Source organism: Phascolarctos cinereus, unplaced genomic scaffold (assembly GCF_003287225.1).
Source record: "Phascolarctos cinereus isolate Bilbo 61053 unplaced genomic scaffold, phaCin_HiC Scaffold_1;HRSCAF=81, whole genome shotgun sequence".
NCBI classification, from domain to species: domain Eukaryota; kingdom Metazoa; phylum Chordata; class Mammalia; order Diprotodontia; family Phascolarctidae; genus Phascolarctos; species Phascolarctos cinereus.
The window spans coordinates 170,842,857-170,864,271 of record NW_027555514.1 but is presented as its reverse complement, the minus strand read 5'-3'; the positions used below and the strand labels follow the sequence as shown (position 1 = coordinate 170,864,271).

General features: G+C 35.1%; 1 protein-coding gene across 1 annotated transcript in view; it reads right to left on the bottom strand.

The window, feature by feature from the left end:
* ITPR2 (inositol 1,4,5-trisphosphate receptor type 2) overlaps positions 1–21,415 on the bottom strand; it is a 509,346-nt gene that overhangs the window by 253,084 nt on the left and 234,847 nt on the right. Inside the window, exons 26-27 of the mRNA XM_020965011.2 lie at positions 21,063–21,236; positions 39–128 (exon numbers count right to left, since the gene is read on the bottom strand). Coding sequence (XP_020820670.1) covers positions 39–128; positions 21,063–21,236 — 264 coding nt within the window. The remainder of the gene's footprint in view (positions 1–38; positions 129–21,062; positions 21,237–21,415) is intronic.

Sequence of the window (21,415 nt, the reverse complement as noted above, 5' to 3'; positions counted from 1 at the left end):
TGACAAACCACTGTGGAAAATACTTCACATCTACAAACCTCCTTTACAATCTTGTAATTGTTGCTCTTATTACTGTCAATCTGAGGTTTCTTGGTTCCATCTTGTACTGGACTTAAAATATTTGATTCCTAGAAAGAATAAAAATATATACTTTTATACAAAATGTCCAAGATTCAAGACAACTTCAGTGTTGTTCTTTACTTCATTCAACACACCTCTGGCTTAAATAAATAATGCAAATCAGCACTGGTCCCATAGGCTTGAGGTCTAAAAGAAATTATAATACTGAGAAATAACAGAAAATATTATTCAAAGCATTATTAGCAAACTTATTTATGCTACTGATAATAAATACATGACTGTTTTTTTAAACTATATGTAGGAGTTAAGGACTATTAAAGATTTTAAGGCAGTAAAAATGTTTAGGGGGGCTTCAAATTTTTTTCTTAACCTATCTGAAGCAAAATTCAGTAAAAACAGAGTAAATGAACACATAGTAATAATTCAAAATACTCCAAGGAAAGAGAAAAGTACAACTTAACCTACGGATTCTCAGCCAGGTTACCATGACACCCTAAAGAGTCATGACCTGCAGACAGAGTTATATCAGCAACATTTACAGAACAATAAAAATATAGAATATATTTTTTTCAAATACTACAGGCTTAAAAACATAGAAATCTTCAAATTTTAATTATTTATAAATACTAAAAATTAAATTATTAATTAAAATAGCAATGACATTGGAAACAAAAAATAAAAGCACTCTACCTATTTTAAATATCAAAAAGGCTTACCCTAAAAAAAAAATTAAGAATATAAACGAAGGGCTTAGTTTTAGTGCCATCTCTGTTGCTAACTACATGACCTTGAGCAAGTCACAATCTCGCTGAAATGGGCAGAAATACAAGTGGCAGAAATAGGACTAAAACTTAGCCTTGAGCCCTTAGTCTATATATGTTAAAATGAGGGTAATAATACCACCTCACACAGCTGCCATAAGAAAAATATCCTGTAAAGTTTAATGGACTATAGAAATGTGAGTGATTTATCAGTCACCTACTATCTAAGCATTTAGCACTTTGCTAGTAGTTATGAGGGATACAAAAGTTGTATAAGAAATGGTTCCTGCCCTGTGTATTACAATCTAGCTGTGCAAATAGCCATGAAATGTATTAGAGAATACACAAAACAATAAGAAAAGAGTTAATACTAATAACATAAGAGAAGTGTTTATACAAATTCAGAGAAAGGAGAGATCAGCATGAACTGGAGTAATCAAAGAAGAGGCACTGGAGCTGGACACTGAGGAATGAATATATGATTTGTACGCATATAGGGCAAGAGGAAAGGTCTTCTTGACAGAGGAAATGGCAGGAGCTCAGGCAGGAATGGGCACACGGTATTCAGAGAATGGTGAATAGACCAGATCAAGGAGTGAAAATTCAACAATAGTAGGAAATAAGGTTGAATAGGTAGGGTAGGCTAAGATTATGGTACTAATTTGACTTACATAAGATAAAGAGAATATAAATTTATAAATCTGAAGTTTGAGAATGAAACAGAGTAGTCGAGGGAATTCAGTGAGATCCGCCTAGAGCATCTCCCATGGAGCTGGGAATTAACTCTAGCCCCTTGCTAAAGGAGTTCATGACCTAGCAGCTCCTAGTTGGTCCTGTGGTCCCCACAATCAAGGTACTTACTCAAAAGTGATTTGTGACTAAGTCAGAAAGATTTAATCCCTCACACACACATACATCCATAAGAGTTATAGGGGAAAAAAAACTACATAAGATGTAGAAAAGTTGTAGATACTACTACAAACCACTAGCTTGAGCTTGTTCCTTTGGGATTATGCAAGTTCTTCCTTGGTCTTTCAGCAAAGAGAAAGAGAAGGAGAAATCTGTCTCCCTTCTGTGTTTCCAGCAGTAATATCATCTACAGTCACATAGCAAAAAGAATATGTGCTTGCCTAGGACAGCATGAATTTCTGGCATCCTTCTTCTGCCCCTGTGCACGTGGTCTGTGATAATTAATCAAAGATACTGAGAAATGGATGTTTATTTGATAAGTCACCCTGAAGGTTTCCTGAGTAAATATTGGCATGCAGATGGGAGGTAATTTCTGTAACTATACTGCTTCTCAAAAGACAGTATGACCATTAAAAGGCTATGATCACTAAGAGGATCATCCTGAACCATGAAGGTATAAAGAGCCCTGCTTGACTGGCAGAAGATCTGGACCTTGGAAGCTACCTAGCCAGTACAGAATTGAGGTAAATGTGAAATAGATATTCAGCAGCTCTACAAAGTTGACTTTATTGCTGAGAGAGCACAGTCAATGTGATGAGTTATTGTTTAGTGTTTTAAGTGTTTAATGTGTACATATAAGTTTTTTCTGTTTTAAGCATTTGTTCCCATACCTGGTATCAATTCTGTATCCTGAATACCTTTCTATAAAGTATTCTATTAGTTCCTTATGGGAAGACCTAACACGTAAAACATATCTATACCTTATTTTAAAGATAGTCCTCAGAATTTTGCTTTGGGATAGGGGTACAATTAATCTGAAGTCACAAGAAAGCACAACTCTCCTCTTTTAACAGTCAGGCTTTCATCAGCATTAAACCTAGTTTGTGTGAGTCTAGGGTTTAGCAGAAGATTAGCAAATACAACATTGATTTTTTTTAAAATGTCCTGGAATCATTATAATATGATAAGGATATCATATGATTTTATGAGAATCTCAGTTTTGTGTTATTTCCAAAATATAATTATTCACATCTTAGCTTGGGAAGAAACAAGGTATTAATAAAAACACTCAGAGAACTGTCAATCAACTATGCTTGTGATTACCTAAGTTTATCAAAATGTTATTTACTTCAAGGCATTTCCCATGAAAGAGTAAACACAATTAGAAGACTATAGTTGCCACTGAAACAATTCTGATTTAGTCTATTAGCTATAGGAAGGTAGTAGTAGTAAGTCAATTATCACTAATATCTTTAATTTCATCCTTCCTTTCCATTCCTACTACCACTATGCTAGTTCAAGTCTTTATTATCTGTCACCTACAAAGGCAATAATCTAACATTTCTTTGCCTCCAGTGTAATTCAATTTTACAAGCACTTAGTAAGCACCTGCTGTATGTAAGGAAATATTATCTAAGATGCTGAGAATATAGAGATGAAAAATGACGCATGCAAACTTCAACTACTTATCCCATATAATATTGCCAGTTTAATACTCTTCAAGCACAGATCCGATGTCATTCCTCTGCTCAAAAAGAAAATTGTAATAGCTCCCACACTGCCTGGGAAGTAAAATCCAAACTTCTCATACTGGAATTCAAGGACCTATATAGTAAACAGATTGCCTTCTAGTCTATCTGCCCTTCTGGATTTATGTCCCATTCCTTTCCTGACAGACAGAAAAACCAAGTGCCGAACTCATATCTATGGCATGTTAAAAGTGCAAGAGAAGGTCTCCAGTAAGTTTGCTAGATCTTCAGAGGATTTATGGAAGGCTATTAAAAAGAATCACAAAAAGTGAGAAAGTATGAATTGCTTTGCTATTTGCATCAAAAGAAAGACTGGCCCTTTGTCAGAGAGAAGTAATGACAGAGGAGCATAATACAAACCTGTGTTCTATCTCTTACTTTGCCATTAACTACCTACAGTGACTTGGCACACCACTAAGGCACACCAGCTTCTGTCTCAGCTTCCTCAGCTATAAAATCAGATGTTTGGCCTAAGGATCTCCAATGTCTCAACTTGCTTTAAAATATTAAGACTTGATGAAAATATTTTTTAAAAATTAATCATAGAAGAAATCAAACAAAATTAAGTATGTAAAATTATGTATAACCTTAGAATTATAAGCGATTATTATTCCATCTCTGTGCTATTATACAGACTGACCTCAGTGCCTAAAATGTATGCCTTTATTGTTTCCGCAACTCTGAGTCCCTAGCTTCCTTTAAAGCATAATTCTATATAACACAGACATAAGATATCAGCAATTATCAGAATTAATAGGAAGTAAAAATGAAGAGGAAATAGTGAGGATAAAGATAATAGATATGAAAGGTTAAAAAAATCTAAAAAAAATTTATAATCTTATTCAGTATTAGATATACTGCAATAGACAGCATCATCTATAACATTATGGGGCAGCTAGGTGGCACAATGGATAGAGCACTGGCCCTGAAGTCAGGAGGACCTGAGTTCAAATCTGCCCTCAGACCAAACACTTGACACTTACTAGCTGTGTGACCCTGGGCAAGTCACTTAACCCCAATTGCCTTAAAAAAAAAAAAACCAAGAACATTTTCCTCTCTGTCAAGATTTTTTTCCTCTAGAATTAAATACTCCTCCCCCATCCCTTAGCCTCTATAACAGTGGTATCAGACTCAAATAGAAATGGGGCCACTAATCCTGTATATAAGAATCCCTCCCTGCCACATATTGACTTATTTTAAAATATAGTATTACCTTTATTTTATTGTATTTTCATATCATTAAATATTTCCCAATTACATTTTAATCCGGTTCTAGCCAGTGTTTTACACCTCTGCTAGACATCACCACTTTCTCTCAGCCCTTCTCACGGATTAAAAGCTTATAATTATACATGATCTAAAACTCTCATTATGGCTGTGTACCATGTATAACAGACCAATGAAAATAGTTCCTGCTGGAAATCAAAGGATCATTGTTCTGGAGCTATATGTAAGGGATCTCAAAGGCCATCAGCTTGAACCTCCACATTTTACAGATGAGCAAACTGAGATCCAGGCAGGACAAGGGATTTAACAAAGATCAAACTGGCAGTAAGTAGGAAAACAAGAATTGGAAACCAGGTCTTCTGGACTCCAAAGCCAGTACTCCTTCTACTGTACAATGCTGCTTCCCTATGGCTTCATGTTAAATAAAAAAACTAATTTAAACCACACATTTCCCTGAAACATGTCTCTGAGGCAGTATAGTTCTTACTCCCCTCCTCCGACTTTTCCAGTCTAACGAGACCTGAAACTGTTTCGGCCCTACTCCCACTCCTGTGCAGCTCTGTAACCCAGTGACACTGGTAGCACTTGCTCTTCCTCAAACAAGACACTCCATCTCCCACCTCCTAGCATTTTCCCTGGTTGTCTCCTATGAATAGAATGCTCTCCCTCCTCATCTCTACCTCCTGGCTTCCCTGGCTTTCTTCAAGTCCCAGCTAAAATGCCACCTCCAAGAAGACTTTCTTGAGCCCACCTAGCATTAGCTAGTATCTTCTGTCTGCTGATTATCTCCAGTTTATCTTATGCATAGTTTGTTTGTACATAATTATTTGCATGTTGTTCCCCACATTAGACTGTGAGCTCCATGACAGTAGGATAAATAGTAGAGAATCTATTAATAAATATTACTATTGATTGCTTACATAAGAACTTTAACCTAAGTATTTCTTTCCAGGAGTGTTATTATACATATTTGGAATTTCTGGAGAGTACTTAAAGGATAAAGAGGAAAATAGCCATCTTTGACACAGAGTATATGGACTCTACTGAAGTTTTTCTTCAGCATTTTACCAAAATAGCATTATTAATAAGGCCACTAGTCTAGGAACGGGGGGGGGGGAGGAAAAAGAGAGGGAAGATGGACATTAAAAAATACTAAGCATTATATTCAATCATGAGAGATTACAAAACAAAATCAAGAGTTTAAAAATGCATACGTAAACAAAATCAATGTGGGGAATACATAGATGACAGCCCAATTGGCTAGGATAAATGGAACTATTTATAAGCCAAAGGAATATGAGATCAGTGAATGAGACAACTGAGGGGTGTCTGTGTGTGCGTGTGTGCACATGTGATGACAGGGTGAATTTTTTTATGAGAAAGTAGAAATTGCAACAAAAAAAAAAAAATTTCCCCTTGCATGCTCACATGGGTGAATAACTATTAACAAAAGCATACTTTTTTTTTCTAAAAAAAAAAACCAGATTATTAGAGAAAATGGAGCTAAGAAATTACCAAATCTAAACAGACTATTAAGAATCCTGATATAGAGAGAAGATATGTCTGATATCTATCAACTTTCAGGAAAATGATTTTTAAAAGATTGGCAAAGTTTTGGCAGATATATTTCATTCCATTTATCTGATAAAGATATGAAGAAAAGCTGTCCCTTTGTTTTAACAATTGTAGCTTCTGGTAAGATTTAGGAAAATACAAAACTATGCAATACATTCCAGAAGAGGGAAAATGTAGAAAATACTAATCTTCATGAGAAGAGAAACAGGAAAAAATTGACTTTAATAACTGAAGATGGTCAAAATTAATAATGAGTTCATAAAGACAATTATAGCTGTCTCTGAGGAGTCACAGGAATAATTTACCTTAATTCCTGGAAAATAATTCAAGTTGACTGAACTGAACTGAATCTTATTACTACCCTTTATACACTCTCCATCGCAGTCAAACTGACCTATCTCTTTTAACAGCAGGCATTGTTTTATTTTTGTCTTTGTTACCCTGGCATCTGGCATGGTTCTTGGCACATAGTAGGCATTCAATAAACATTTATTAAATTGAATTGAGTTCATGTAGATTGAACTGACATTCCATCTCTGTGCTATTACACAGACTGACCTCAGTGCCTGAAATGTATGCCTTTATTGCTTCCGCAACTATGAGTCCTTAGCTTCCTTTAAAGCATAATTCTATATAACAGACATAAGATATCAGCAATTATCATATGGATGAATTTACACTTTGAATATTACCCAAGCTGCTATTTAGATCAACCAAAACTTCTAGTTATTTCCTATTGTTTTGTATGAGAAACAGCTATTTGGGGGATTATGTAAACAGAATTTCATGAGCTAAAACATATGTTACCAGGTGGCCAGCTTGAAAAGTTTTGATACATTGTGGCTAATTAGGGGCTATACTCAGTTATTAAAGGTAAGTTAGAATTGGTTAGAGGATAAACATATTATCCTACATCCATCTCTCTGTGCTATTGTAAAGGTCTAATTACTTAGATGTACATACAACTATTCTGACGCAGAATAACATTATTATTAGGGTCATTATTTTAGGAGTCAGAAGACATAGAATCACAAAACGTTAGAGCTAGAAGAGATCTTGGAGATCATTTGGCCAAACTCCTCTCTCCACCTCCCCTTTATAGACAGGACCACTAAAGTCCAAAAGTAAGTGACTCGACTGAGTAATGAGAAATTTAAGTACTGTTTAAAAAGGTAACTCCTTATAGAAAGTTGAACTTCTCTATATTTTTAGCCTGAACCTTTTATTCAGAAATTACAAGTTACTTTATGCTATTTTTAAATTAAATTTTATTTTTAGCTTGAACTTAATCATTCAAAAACATTTCAGTATACAAAAATGACACTTGTAAAAGAAGCTATGAACTTTTATGTAATTATGTATATATGCATATATAATTAGGTGTGATAAAATTGCTCTATTTGTTTATATTCCCTTCTGCACTTTTAAAAATTTAATTCCATGTATCTTTTTAAATGCTTCATTGATGCGTTTTGTGTGTTTGTGTGTGTGTGTGTGTGTGCATAAATCACTGGCCAATATCTACCCCCCCACCATCTCCATTTCCTGAGCAGAACGCCTCCCTTGTAATAAATATGTATACTTCAGCAATACATTGGCCATATGTGAGAATGTATATCTTATTCTGCATGAATTTTTTTAACTACGATTAATCAAATATTTCAAATTTGTATGCCATTAGACCAGCCTACATAGTACAGTGACTGTAGTCTATCTGATAAAGATATAGTTGGACAGAGGTGTCATAATCAATAACTAAATTTAAAAGTATACAATGGAATAAAAGAAAGCACTTTAGGAAACTATGGAAAACACTGCTTTTTGTGCTACTTGCCTAATACTTCTTACTCTCCAGTTCAAATAAGTTCCACCTAGAAGCATCCTTTACCTAGTGATGACAATTATCTTTTTCTGGCATTCTAATAAGTCAAAAGTAAAATCTGGCAAGAGGTAAAATAGGCAAGGTCAATGTGAACTCTGTTTGCACTGTGTAGACAAGCTAGTGATACCTGAGGGAAAAAAAGATTTCAAGAGTCTTTTCTGGAGAAATCTGCCTGACTGTTAACTTTCTTCTTAGTGAGTCAGTTCATAGATGTCAAATTAAAGAAATGAATAGGCAGTCAGTTAACAAGTATTTGTTAAGCACTTACTATGTGCTAGGAATTTTGTTAAGCACTGGGGATACAAAGAAAGGCAAAAATAGTCCCTAACCTCAGGAAACACATAAATAAAACATGTCAATAATTAGGTATGTATAGTGTGTGTGTGTGTGTGTGTGTGTGTGTGTGTGTGTGTGTGTGTGTGTGTGTGTGTGTGTATAAAAGATGGAAGACTGAAAGGAGAAGATACTAGCAGCTGGAGGAAACTCTTCCTGCAGAAGGTGGACATTCTTGTCTTACTAATATAGTCTCAAAGGACTATCAAGTCATTGAGTTTATCTCTCTCATCTTACAAACAAAGACATTAGGGTCCATAAATGGTAAATTACTTGCCCAAGATCATACGGGTAGAAAGTAACAGAGACAAGAACTGAATCTGACCCCAAGTCTTGCCTCCAGATGAAGGAATCTTCCCATTGCTCCACTCAAGATAGAGTATGAGTAGGTGGTTTCTCCTGGCCTAGTGGTTTGAATAAAATCAATCTATTTTTTTCTTCATAAAACTGTGCTGAATGAACAGATTTGGACCATAATGACAAGTCATTATAACAAGGTTTCTGGAGTTACTCTCCCCCTTTTCCCATTAAGAAGTTGACAAGTATTCCAACTTGATGAATTAGTAATTGTCCTCTGTGCTACTGGTACAATATCTACTTGTCACACACTGGCCTTTGAGTTTCAAATCTTTTAATCTGAAACAAACAATGGTATAATCTCATGATGCTTTGAAAGATCAGTTTAATAAAGAGAAATGCTATAAATATAACAGGTAATATAGAAGCTGAGGTTACCGCAGACCTGTTAACAGTCAACTCCTAACACACAGAGGGCAGATCAACATAAGGACGATGTGACCCCTGATTTTAAACTAGTGTCTCTGGGATTTAAGGGCATCAACTAATAAACGTACTTTCACCCCTACCTTTTTTTCCCAGCCTAGACTGACCACTGAGAACAAATCAGTTTTTATATTATTGGAAGTGTTTTCCTTAGGGCTGAAATAAGGAATTACATTAATCCTTTCTGTAGCACTTTGGTTTCCAAGCAAGCACAAAGCTTGACCATTATGTTTAAAAACAATGTCAACAGTGTTGGGGGTATGGGTGTCTTTGCAATGGTTTGTTAACAAAACAAAGGATTATTATTTGTGTAGATCTGTTAGTATGCATAATGCCTGCTTCTTTTTGGTTACATTGATATGAGATTTTTTCCTGTTGGCAGAAACTTAAAATTACCTTTTGCTACTGGATCATTGGTCAACGAAAATTATTTTGTTATTTATGAGTTAAAATGTTGGAGCCATCATTGGCTTTTCCCTATAATTCACTTGCTATAAATAATCTGTTACTAAATAACATTTTCCTTTTAAAGATTGCTTGGGTTTACCCTTTTCTCTCTATTCCAACTGTCAGTGCCCTCATGTGCTATCTCTTAAATGAATTCACATAGCAGCCTTCTAACTATCTCCCTTTTCTAATCTATACTGTATCATTTTTATCATGTCACCCCTCTTATTCAAGGATCTATACTTCCTTTCTACTGCCTACCAAACCAAGTACAGACTATTCCCATTCCCACCCATTTTAATTTTTTTCTTTGGTGACGTTTGGGAGATTTTTTGTACTATTATTATTTCCTGATACGGATTTTTCCCAAACTCCAACAAAAGAAAAAAAACACTTCCTTTGTAAATAAAGAAAAACAGTCAAGCAAGACTGACATTAAATTACATCTACATACACAACATTTGGTATACATAGCTAACCTCATAAAATTAAGAGGAAAGAGAAGTATTTCATCATCTGCCCTTTCAAACCAGTACTGGTTATTGCATTTAATCTAAGTTCAGCTGCCTTTTAATGTTGTTTTCATTGAAATTTTTGTACCAGCTAAACTACTGTCCTGGTTCTGCTTACTTCAGTGTGAATTAGTTCATTTAAGTCTTCCTAAGTGTTTTTTCTAAATTGTTCATATTCATTATTTAATATAGTATAATATTATTCCATTACACTTATATATCACAATTGTTTCATCCTCTCTCTAACTGATACACATTTTGCTTTCAGGTTTAAGCTGCTACAAAAAAAAATGATACTAGGAATATTTTTGTACCCATTGCAGCTTTTTCTCTTTGACCTCCTCTGAAGTAAGTATCCAATAGTGGAAGTAATGGATCAAAAGGTATAACAGTTGAGTAGTTTTTTTCTTAATTCCAAATTGTTTTCCAGAGTGACTGGACAAATTCTCTGCTCCATCAAAAATATATTAGTGTACCACACTTCCAACAGCTCCTCCAGTATTACCTATTTTTATCTTTTAGCATCACAGTCAGTTTGATGAGAGTGTAGTGAAAACTTCAGGGTTATTTAGATTGATGTTTCTCTTATTAGTAGGAATTTGAAGCATTTTTTTCATATGTTATTGATGGTTTGCAATTCTTTTGAAACTTTTGTTCATATTCCTTCCCTGACTAAATTTCAGGTCCCGACATACTTTATCCCCACCCTACCTATTCAACTTTACTTCCTATACCTCATTATATATGGTCTTCTCATTGTCCTTTACAAATAATACATAGATTCATTTCCTGCTCATCTTTCAAAGACCAGCTCAAAACTAGTTATCTCTCTGACCTTAGAAGACCCTCAACTTTTCTAGATCAGAGTTTCCTCTTCTAAGAAATAAGGAGGGAGGTTAGACAATCTCTAAAATTCCTTCCAACTCTAAGCTATCCTTATAGACCCACCTTCTCAATAGAGGCTACCCTAGCACTTAGCACAGGGCTTAACATGTGAATGCCTGACTAACTGAATGACTGATAGATTCCCCAACTACTTCTGCCCAGTGATCTTCTCGTTTATCTAAACTCTAATTACACTTACAGGCACCAATACTGGCAGTTAGATATTTAAACTTATGTGTTTATATAATTATTAGTTGTGGATTAGTTCTATCTCATCATATATGCTCTAAGACCTTCAGAACAAGGAACATGTCTTAGTGTATCCACCACAAGGCCTAGAGCATAGTGCTGCCTACATAGGAGATACTCAAAAATAAATGATTGCTTTATATCAATATGAACAAGACAATACTTGTAGAAGCATTTTGCAAACCTTTGAGGTGCTATACAAACATGAATTGCTTGTCAAAACAACTTTGTAATTTAGTGACTGACAAACATTAACTAAGCATCTATAGTACCATGCCAAAATATATTAAGCATCTATGGTAGGCCCTTGTGACTCAAAGTCAAAAACAAAATGGTCTCTGCCTTTGGAGTTTAAATTCCTTTAGAAGGATACACACCTAAGTTGGCTAGGGAATTATCTACCTTTCAAGTAAGGAGAAACCAAAGCTGTCTTAAGGAAAATTTGAGCAGATGAATGGAACTAGGGAGAGGTAAAAAACAGTTTTGTGGAGGAGGTGATATTTGAACTGAGTCTGGCAGTATAATACAACAAATCCATATGGAATAGGGATTACACTTGTGATTTCACTGATATAGAGAACCATTCCACCCCCACCCCCAGATAAAGAAACTTCCTCCACCAAAGCTGGTCAGCACTTCCTCTCCAATTTATACTCTTAAGGATTTACCTGGACCATTGAGAAGTTAACTAGGGTCACACAGTCAGTATGTGTTAGAGAGAGAACTTGAACCCTGCTCTTACCCAATTTCTAGTCACTATGCCATGCTGTCTCTCATAGATACACCATATGAAACATTTATTAATGTGAAAGGGATAATCTGTAAAGAATACCTTCTATTACATTAAAAAGTAATTTTTGTAAATGTTTATTATATCTATAAGAATCCCAGGGAAGTAGTTTTCCTGAGATAATAAAACCACTAAAAGACTGGAGATACCTGGATACATATCATGACTGGTTATACCCCCATGACAGACACTGTCTATCATGACTTTCCACAGGGGCAATGAAATCATACTGAAGATAGAGACTTGTGTTATTTATTGGATATCAGCTGCCTTGTTAGGTGGCACAAACTTCTTCAGAAGGCAGACTGCATTTTTCTTAAGGTTCAGGAAAGTGAATATTTAGTGAGGACTGAAACTTTGATAGAAACAACATCAATTACTGTCACTTTAATCTTATAAAATGTCTAATGAGAAGGCTTCTGAAATAAAAAGTCATTGACAATATGAAACAGAAATAGTAGATCTCCATGTGATGCAGTTTGGGGGTTCAGGGGTCCTGGGACCCCAAAATCACAACACGCAGGTCCTGTCCCAAAGAATTCAACCCAAGCCTTCTTTCAGCCAAAGACAAGGTTTATTGAAGATCCATCATATTGGGCAGACTCTTAATGAGCCTGTCTGAACATGGGTAAGCAGTGGATAGATTATAAGAATCTAAGCATCTTAATGGAGACAAGATGGATCTTATATACAGAAAGCCTGTGGGAGGGATCTAGGAGTGGCCAAGTAGTCCATGAGGTAATAGAATTACCAAGGGTGGGAAGTAGCCTGGGGCCATAGGGACTCAAGACAATTGGAGGGGAGATTGGGTGTAGCCACAATGAAAGGCCAGTTGATATACACCAGAGATTTGGCCATGTGGGAAAGTCCAGGGTTTTTCCTTTCTGAGGCCCAGATCCCAATCCCATCACATGCATCTCCAACATCATATAGGGGCATAACACTAATCAGATTTTTTTTAACTGGATCTGTAATTTTATTGCTGATATTTTATTGTTGTAATTTCTGATGAGAAAAAAATTTCCCCCACCCATGCAGGCCAGCAACTTATAGTCTTAGAGAGTTATCTAAATACTAAGAGGTCAAATGACTTAGCCAGGGTCAACAAACTAGTGTTTGCTTATCTTTGGATAAGGAGGATCTTTATGTATTCACTGTATTACTGTATTCACAAAGGAATGGCTGCCTTTCCACTACAATGGTACATATAGATCTACTTAGTTTATTCCACTAAATATCACTTTATGGGATAAGCTCCACGAAGCTTGGACACAAAGCAGATTTCACATTTTCAATTCCACCAATAACTCCTGCTTGAAAAGAGGGTCAGTTTGTGTCTATCCTCATTTCCCAGCACTTATACCACAATGCCTTGTGTTTATTAAATTATCACTGAATTAAATTTGTATGGATTAATAAATTGTTTTTATTAGACTACCAGTTCATTGAGAACAAGGATTTTGTCATATTTATTTTATCTAACAGTGTATTACACATAACAGGTATTTTATAAGTGCTCTTGAATGAACTAAGTAAATACTACCTTCCCATAAATTTCCATTTTAAAAGCAAAAGTGTATTCATTTCAAAAGAAAAAAAAATTTTGATTAAACTGAAAACTTGCTTGGTGATTAAATGTTGGTCAACCTCATGATAGGCTAGAAATTTATTATGTCAGCAGTATAATTTTTTTAGGACTTTGTAGTATTTTTTTTTATTTATAATCATTATTAACCTTCTAAGAACACATGGTTTGGTTTGTTTTTTTAAAAAATATGGCACTCTTCTGATTTTATGCATACATGACCTAGAATACAACTTTTTAAAATCTGCTATCTAAAATAGTTAATACAGTTAGGCTGTATACATTGGGCTAAGATAGTTGACATGCATATTGTATCAAAATAAGTTCAAAGTTTGAAATGATATAAATTCTTTTCCTAGACTATCAATAGGTATTATATCATCAAGGCCACCCAGGACAAATTTCCCATTTTACAGATGAGGAAACTAGAGAGCCAAACAGGATGGGTAACTTGTTCAGGGTCAGAAAGGTAGTCAGTAATAGTCAGAATGTGAACTTCTGTCCTCAGATGCCAAAACTAGTTCCTTCTTCTCTGCTGGTCTCCTCGCTTACAAAATGGAGATAAATATCTTACTGGAGTTGATGTTGTAAGGATCAAATGAGTGACTATATATAAAGCACTTAACAAAGCTTTTTTTAAAAGCCTGGTATAAAGGCACTTAATATTTATTGACTAATTGATTAGTGTCCAGAGCTTGTGTGCAAGTGAGATAGGCAAATGAATAAAAACAAAATAAAGAAAACAAGTTAAAAGATTTAGCAGCAGTTGTGGATCTCAGGGTTTTCCCTCAGGTCATTCTTAGAAAGCTTCAATCTTACTCATGTTATGTGCCACTGAGTTTTCTCAATAAAAGAGAGTTTATTTACAAGGGCAAGATAATAAACCATACACACAAATACCAAGGAATCATTATCTTAAATTCACCTCAATCGAATGTAATTGATAAAACAATAAGGAAAATTATTTTTTCACAGGTAGGTTTTGAAATCAGAGAAACCCTTTTCCTACAAAGTTTTGCTGCACCAAAATGTATTAAATGTGTTGCTATTAAGAATTGGTTAAGCTTTAAAATAGCTTCATATGCCACATGAGAACTTGGACAATCATTCTATTGAGAAGCTATTCCTCGAAGGCATTTTTGTGTTTTGCTTATTAGTAATAAGAAATTTATATGAAAACAAGATCACATTAGCCCTTAGGTGAATAGCTGTTCCTAATACACATCCATCATTTGAAATTGCAATTTTCTTTAGATTCTCATAACAACAATTTTTGGTGAAGAAACAATAGTTATGACAGTCAAACTCCAATACAACAAATTCCTTACTTTATTTCAGAAATGATGATTATGATGATGATAACAATGATGATGATGATGATGATGGCTGGCACTTATATATTGCTTTAAGGCTTGCAAATCACTTTATAAGTATTATCTCATGTTATTCTCACAACAACCCCAGGGTATAGGTAGTATTATTAATCCTATTTTGCAGACGAGAAAACTGAGGCAGATCTGTTAAGTGACTTGCCTAGTCACATAGCTAGAAAATTACTTGAGGGAAGGAAAAAATAGTTCAAAGGACAAGGGAAAACATCATAAAAAGCATAAATGATACATGAGATAAATTACTTCTAAACAGGAATTTCAAAAAATTTTCTTTTTGATTTGTTAACTAGGAAGTTCAGTTTAGGATATTTATCTATTCATGCATCTGAAATACTTCTTAAGAAGTAATAAAAATGTATCTACAATGAAGACTCAGAATAATACCCAATTAATCTGGTAAGCTATAGGAAGAAACATATATTATATGTTGAATACTTAAAATATATTATAAGGTCTCCAATCATTAGGATGAAGCAATGTATGAATTTTAGGTACAGTAATTATACACCATATTGTTTTTATAGTTACATACTGTTCAATTCTTACACCTCAACCAGTGAAGAGAGCTGGCAGGTAGGCGTGAAACAACTGCTAACAGTCCTATTCAACTGGGTCCCAAGAACTCATCAACAACAACTTAGGTGATGAGGAGATAGACAAAAGAGCCATTAGGACAAAAAGTGGGATTCAAAATCTGTCTACTCCACCTTAAAGGATTCAAGCTTGGTTACTGCTCAACCCTATCTCCCTCTCACTTCCAAGAACACTAGTCTAAGGACTGACTGTGTATGGTGTCAAGGGTACAGAAAGAGGAAATACATTATTAGGTAAGTAGAATCTCAAAATATCTAACTTGGTGGGGAGCTCAAATGTCATGTACTCTAAGGCATATAGGACCACATATATCATTTAAAACATTCTTGAGAGTTTTGCTTCCAGGAGCCAAGATGGCAGTGTAAGAAGTAAGTCACTCTCACCCTCCCTCACTGACCTCTCAAAGCCCAGAAAATATTGACCCAGGAAAAACCCTGAGCCAGCAAAAAGATAGGGCACAGCAGTCTTTTACCCCAGGAAGCGTGGAGAATTAATGGGAAAGGCTTTTCTCACTCTGGGGGAGGGGGAGCAGTATAGGATTGGAGACGTCCCAGCAAGCCAGAGGCAAGCCCACCTTAGCATACCAAGGGGAGATCCTGAGACTCAGGTTAGTGGAACAGGCAAGTGCCAACACCAGGACCCCCAAGAGCCTCAGTACAGGAAGGGGAACTGGTAGACACCAGCTCAGAAAATGACCACAGGCAATGGCATTCTCCAGTAGTGAAATCACCCGGTGCCTCAACACACCTCTGGGAAACACAATTCTAGAAAAAGAGCCCAAGGCTGACAGAAATCCACCAGCAGCGAGACATCCCTGGGCAAGGACGGGTGACCAGGAACCAAACATTCAAGAGCCAGGCCTTGGTGAAGAGGAAAAGAAGCTTGGGTGAGTGCCCACTTCGCTCCATCAGGAGAACGCAATAGTTCTGCTTTGTAAAAAAATCAGAAAATAGGCAAACACCATGAACAAAAATCAGAAATGGAAAATGAACATATATTCTTATTATGGGGACAGGGAAAACCAAGGCAGAAATTCTGAAGAGGACAACATTGTTGACAAATCTACATCCAAAACCTCAAAAGGAAATATGAACTGGTCTGAGGCCCAAAAAGCCTTCTTGGAAGAGCTCAAGAAGGATTTTAAAAGTGAAATAAGAGAGACAGAAGAAAAATTGGGAAAAGAAATGAGAGGTATGCAAGAGAGAGTGAATAGCTTGGAAAAGGAAGGACAAAAATTAACTGTAGAAAACAAGTCCTTAAAAAGTAAAATGGGCCAAATAGAAAAGGAGGTACAAAATCTAATAGAAGAAAACAACTCTTTAAAAATTAGAATAGAGCAAGTAGAAGCTAATGACTCTATGACAGAATCAGTCAAACAGAAACAAAAGAATGAAAAAATACAAGAAAATGCAAAATACCTCATTGGTAAAACAACTGACCTGGAAAATAGATCCAAGAGAGACAATTTAAAAATTATTGGTCTACCTGAAAACCAAGATGATAAAAGGAGTCTGGACAACATCCTTCAGGAAATCATCAAAGGAAACTGCCCTGAGGTCCTAGGACCAGAGGGCAAATTAGTCATGGAAAGAATCTACTGATCATATCCTGAAAGAGATCCCAAATTGAAAATGCCAAGGAATATAGTAGCTAAATTCCAAAACTACCATATCAAAGAAAAAATACTGCTAACAACCAGAAAGAAACAATTTAAATATCATGGAACCACAGTCAGGATTACACAGGACCTTGCAGCTTCTACTTTAAAAGATCAGAGGGTCTGGAATACAATATTCCATAAGGCAAAGGAGCTTGGATTACAACCAAGGATCAACTACCCAGCTAAACTGAGCATAATCTTTCAGGGGAGGAGACAGATATTCAACAAAATTGGGGACTTCCAAACCTTCATGATGAAAAGACCAGAAATCAACAGAAAATTTGACCTTCAAGTACAAGACTCAAGAGAAGTACAAAAAGGTAAACAGGAAAGAAAAAACAACATCATATTATCAATAAGGGCAAACTGTTTACATCCCTACAAGGGAGGATGACACTTGTAACTCTCAAGAACTGTAATGTCATTATGACATTTAAAAGCGGGTATACTTAGACAGAGGGCTTTGGTTTAAGTTGACTTTGATGTGAAGGTAAAAAATCTAAATAAGTGGAAAAAAGGGATTGTACTGGGAGAAGAAGAAAGGAGGAGGTAGACAAGGATAAATTACATCCTATGAAAAGGGACAAAAGCCAGATAAGTAGAGGGAAAGAAGAGAGGGAGATGAACATTATTTGAAACTTACTTTCATCACATTTGGTTCAAAGAGGGAATAACATAATCCGTTAGATACAGAAATTAATTAAGACTGTTAATTAAGAAACTATTGAACTAATAAATAAAACTAAGAGCTGGTTTTATGAAAAAACAATAAAATAGATAAACCTTTGGTTAATTTGATCTTAAAAAAAGAAAGAAGAAAACCAAATCACTATCATCAAAAATGAAAAGGGTGAATTCACCACCAATGAAGAGGAAATCAAAACAATAATTAGGAGCTATTTTGCCCAACTGTATGCCAATAAATTTGACAATCTTAATGAAATGGATGAATATTTACAAAAATATAAATTGTCCAGATTAATGGAAGAGGAAATAAAATACTTAACTCCATTTCAGAAAAAGAAATTGAACAAGCCATCAAAATCTCCAGGGCCAGATGGATTTACAAGCAAATTCTATCATACATTTAAAGAACAATTAATTCCAATACTACACAGACTATTTGGGAAAATAGGTGAAGAAGGAGTCTTACCAAATTCTTTTTATGATACAAATATGGTGCTGACAAACCAGGAAGAGCTAAAACAGAGAAAGAAAATTATAGACCAATTTCCCTAATGAACATAGATGCAAAAATTTCAAATAAAATATTAGTAAAGAGATTACAACAACTTATCTTGAGGATAACACACTACAATCAGGTAGGATTTATACCAGGAATGCAGGGCTGGTTCAATATTAGGAAAACTATCAGCATAGATGACTACATCAACAACAAAACAAACAAAAATCATATGATTATCTCAATAGATGCAGAAAAAGCATTTGACAAAATACAACACCCATTCCCATTAAAAACACTAGAGACCATAGGAATAAATGGAGTCTTCCTTAAAATGACACAGATCATCTACCAAAAACCATCAGCAAGCATTATATGCAATGGGGATAAACTAGAAGCATTTCCAATAAGATCGGGGTGAAATAAGGATGCCTACTATCACCACTGTTATTCAATATTGTGCTAGAAATGTTAGATGTAGCAATTAGAGAAGAAAAAGAAATTGAAGGAATTAGAATAGGTAAAGAAGGAACAAAGCTATCACTCCTTGCAGATGATATGATGGTATATCTAGAGAATCCTAGAGAATCAAGTGAAAAATTACTTGAAATAATAAACAAATTTTGCAAAGTTGCAGGATATAAAATAAACCCACACAAATCATCGCCATTTCTATATATTACTAACAAAGCTCAACAGCAAGAGACAGAAAGAGAAATTCCATTTAAAATTACTACAGACACTCTAAAACATTTCAGAGTCTAGCTGACAAAACAAAATCAGGAACTATATGAACACAACTACAAAACACTTTTCATGCAAATAAAGTCTGACCTAATAATTTGAAAAATATCAGTTGCTCATGGATAGGTTGAGCTAATATAATAAAAATGACAATTCTACCTAAATTAATTTACTTATTCAGTGCCATACCAAGCAAACTACCAAAAAATTATTGAGCTAGAAAAAAACAATAACAAAATTCATCTGGAAGAATAAAAAGTTCAAAATAACAAAGGAACTAAAGAAAAGAAATGCAAGCGAAGGTGGCCTAGCTGTACCTGACCTTAAATTGTATTTATAAAGCAGCAATCAGCAAAACTACTTGGTACTGGCTAGGAAATAGAGTTGTGGATCAGTGGAATAGGTTAGGTATGCAAGACACAACAGTCAATGATTGTACTAATCTACTATTTGATAAATCCAAAGACTCCAGCTTCTGGGATAAGAAATCACTATTTAGCAAAAACTGCTGGGAAAATTGGAAAAATGCATGGCAGAAACTGGGCATAGACCAACATCTTACACCCTATACCAAGGTAAAGTCAAAACAGATACACGATTTAGATATAAAAACTGATACTATAAGCAAACTAGAAGAGCAAGGAATAGTTTACCTTTCAGATCTATGGAGGATGGAAGAATTTATGACCAAACAAGAGATAAAGAACATTATGAAATGCAAAATGAACAATTTTGATTACATTAAACTGAAAAGTTTCTGCACAAATAAAGCCAATGCATCCAAGAATAGCAGGGAAGCAGAAAATTGGGAAAGAATTTTTACAACCAGTGTTTCTGATAAAGGCTTCATTTCTAAAATATACAGAAAACTAAGTCAAATTTATGAGACTAAGTCATTCCCCAATTGATAAATGGTCAAAGGATATGAACCAGGAGTTCTCAGAGAAAGAAATTAAAGCTATCTATAGACATGAAAAAATGTTGTAAATCACTATTGATTAGAAAAATGTAAATCAAAATGACTCTGAGGTACCACATCACACCTATCAGATTGGCTAATTTGACAAAACAGGACAATGATAAATGTTGGAGAAGATGTGGGAAAACTGGATCACTAATATATTGTTGGTGGAGTTGTGAAATGATCCAACTATTTTGGAGAGCAATTTCGGGCTATGCCCAAAGGGCTATAAATTGTGCAAACCCTTTGACCCAGCAATACTACTACTAGGTCTGTATCCCAAAGAGATCATAAAAATGGGGAAAGGATCCACACATATAAAAATATTGATAGAAGCTCTTTTTGTGGTGGCAAAGAATTGGAAATTGAGGGGATGCCCATCAATTGGGGAATGGCTGAACAAGTTGTGGTACATGAATGTAATGGAATGCTATTGTGTTATAAGAAATGATGAGCAGGAAGAATTAAAAAAAAAAACTTGGAAAGATTTACATGAACTGATGCAGAGTGAAATGAGCAGAACCAGAAGACCACTGTATGCAGTAACAGCCACATTATGGGATGACTGACGTGGATAGACTTGGCCCTTCAGAGTAACGCAAGAATCTAAGACAACTCCAAACGATTCATGATGGAAATTGCTATCCACACCCAGAGAAAGAAATATAGAGTCTGCATGCAGAGGGAAGGATACTATTTGCCCTCCTTTTCCTTTGTTATTTTGTTTTATTGCTTCATTCTCATGGTTCCTCCCATTAGTTCTAATTGTTCTTTACATCATGACTAATGGGAAAATATGTGTAACATGAATGTATATGTAGAGCCTATATCAGATTGTACGCTGTCTTGGGGAGTGGGGGAAGAAATGGGAGGGGGAGAAAATTTAAAACTCAAAATCTTATGGAAGTGAATGTTGAAAACTAAAAAAAAATAACTTTTAAAAAATAAACACTATCAGTGAACTAAAATTTTAAAACAAACCTCATTTGGCTCTTCTCCCCCTTTTACTTGACTTTCACTCATTTCACCATTTTCATAGGTGCTACTCTTCTCAACCCACAGCTCAGATTTTTCTACAGTCAGTCGTAGTTGGTCTAGGTCAGCTTTGATTTGTTTGTAGTTGTCTACATCTTGATTAGATACCAATAATTGTACCTAAAAATAACATAATTTTATTTGTTAACTTGTTTATGTATTTTTCCCCAATAAGTTCATTAAGAGCAAGGGCTGTCCTTCTTTTTCCATGTAGTCCCAGTACTTAGTGAAGTGCTTAGCACATGGTAAATGTTTAATGAATGCTTTTTATTTACTCATCTATTCATTGTTTGGAAGTA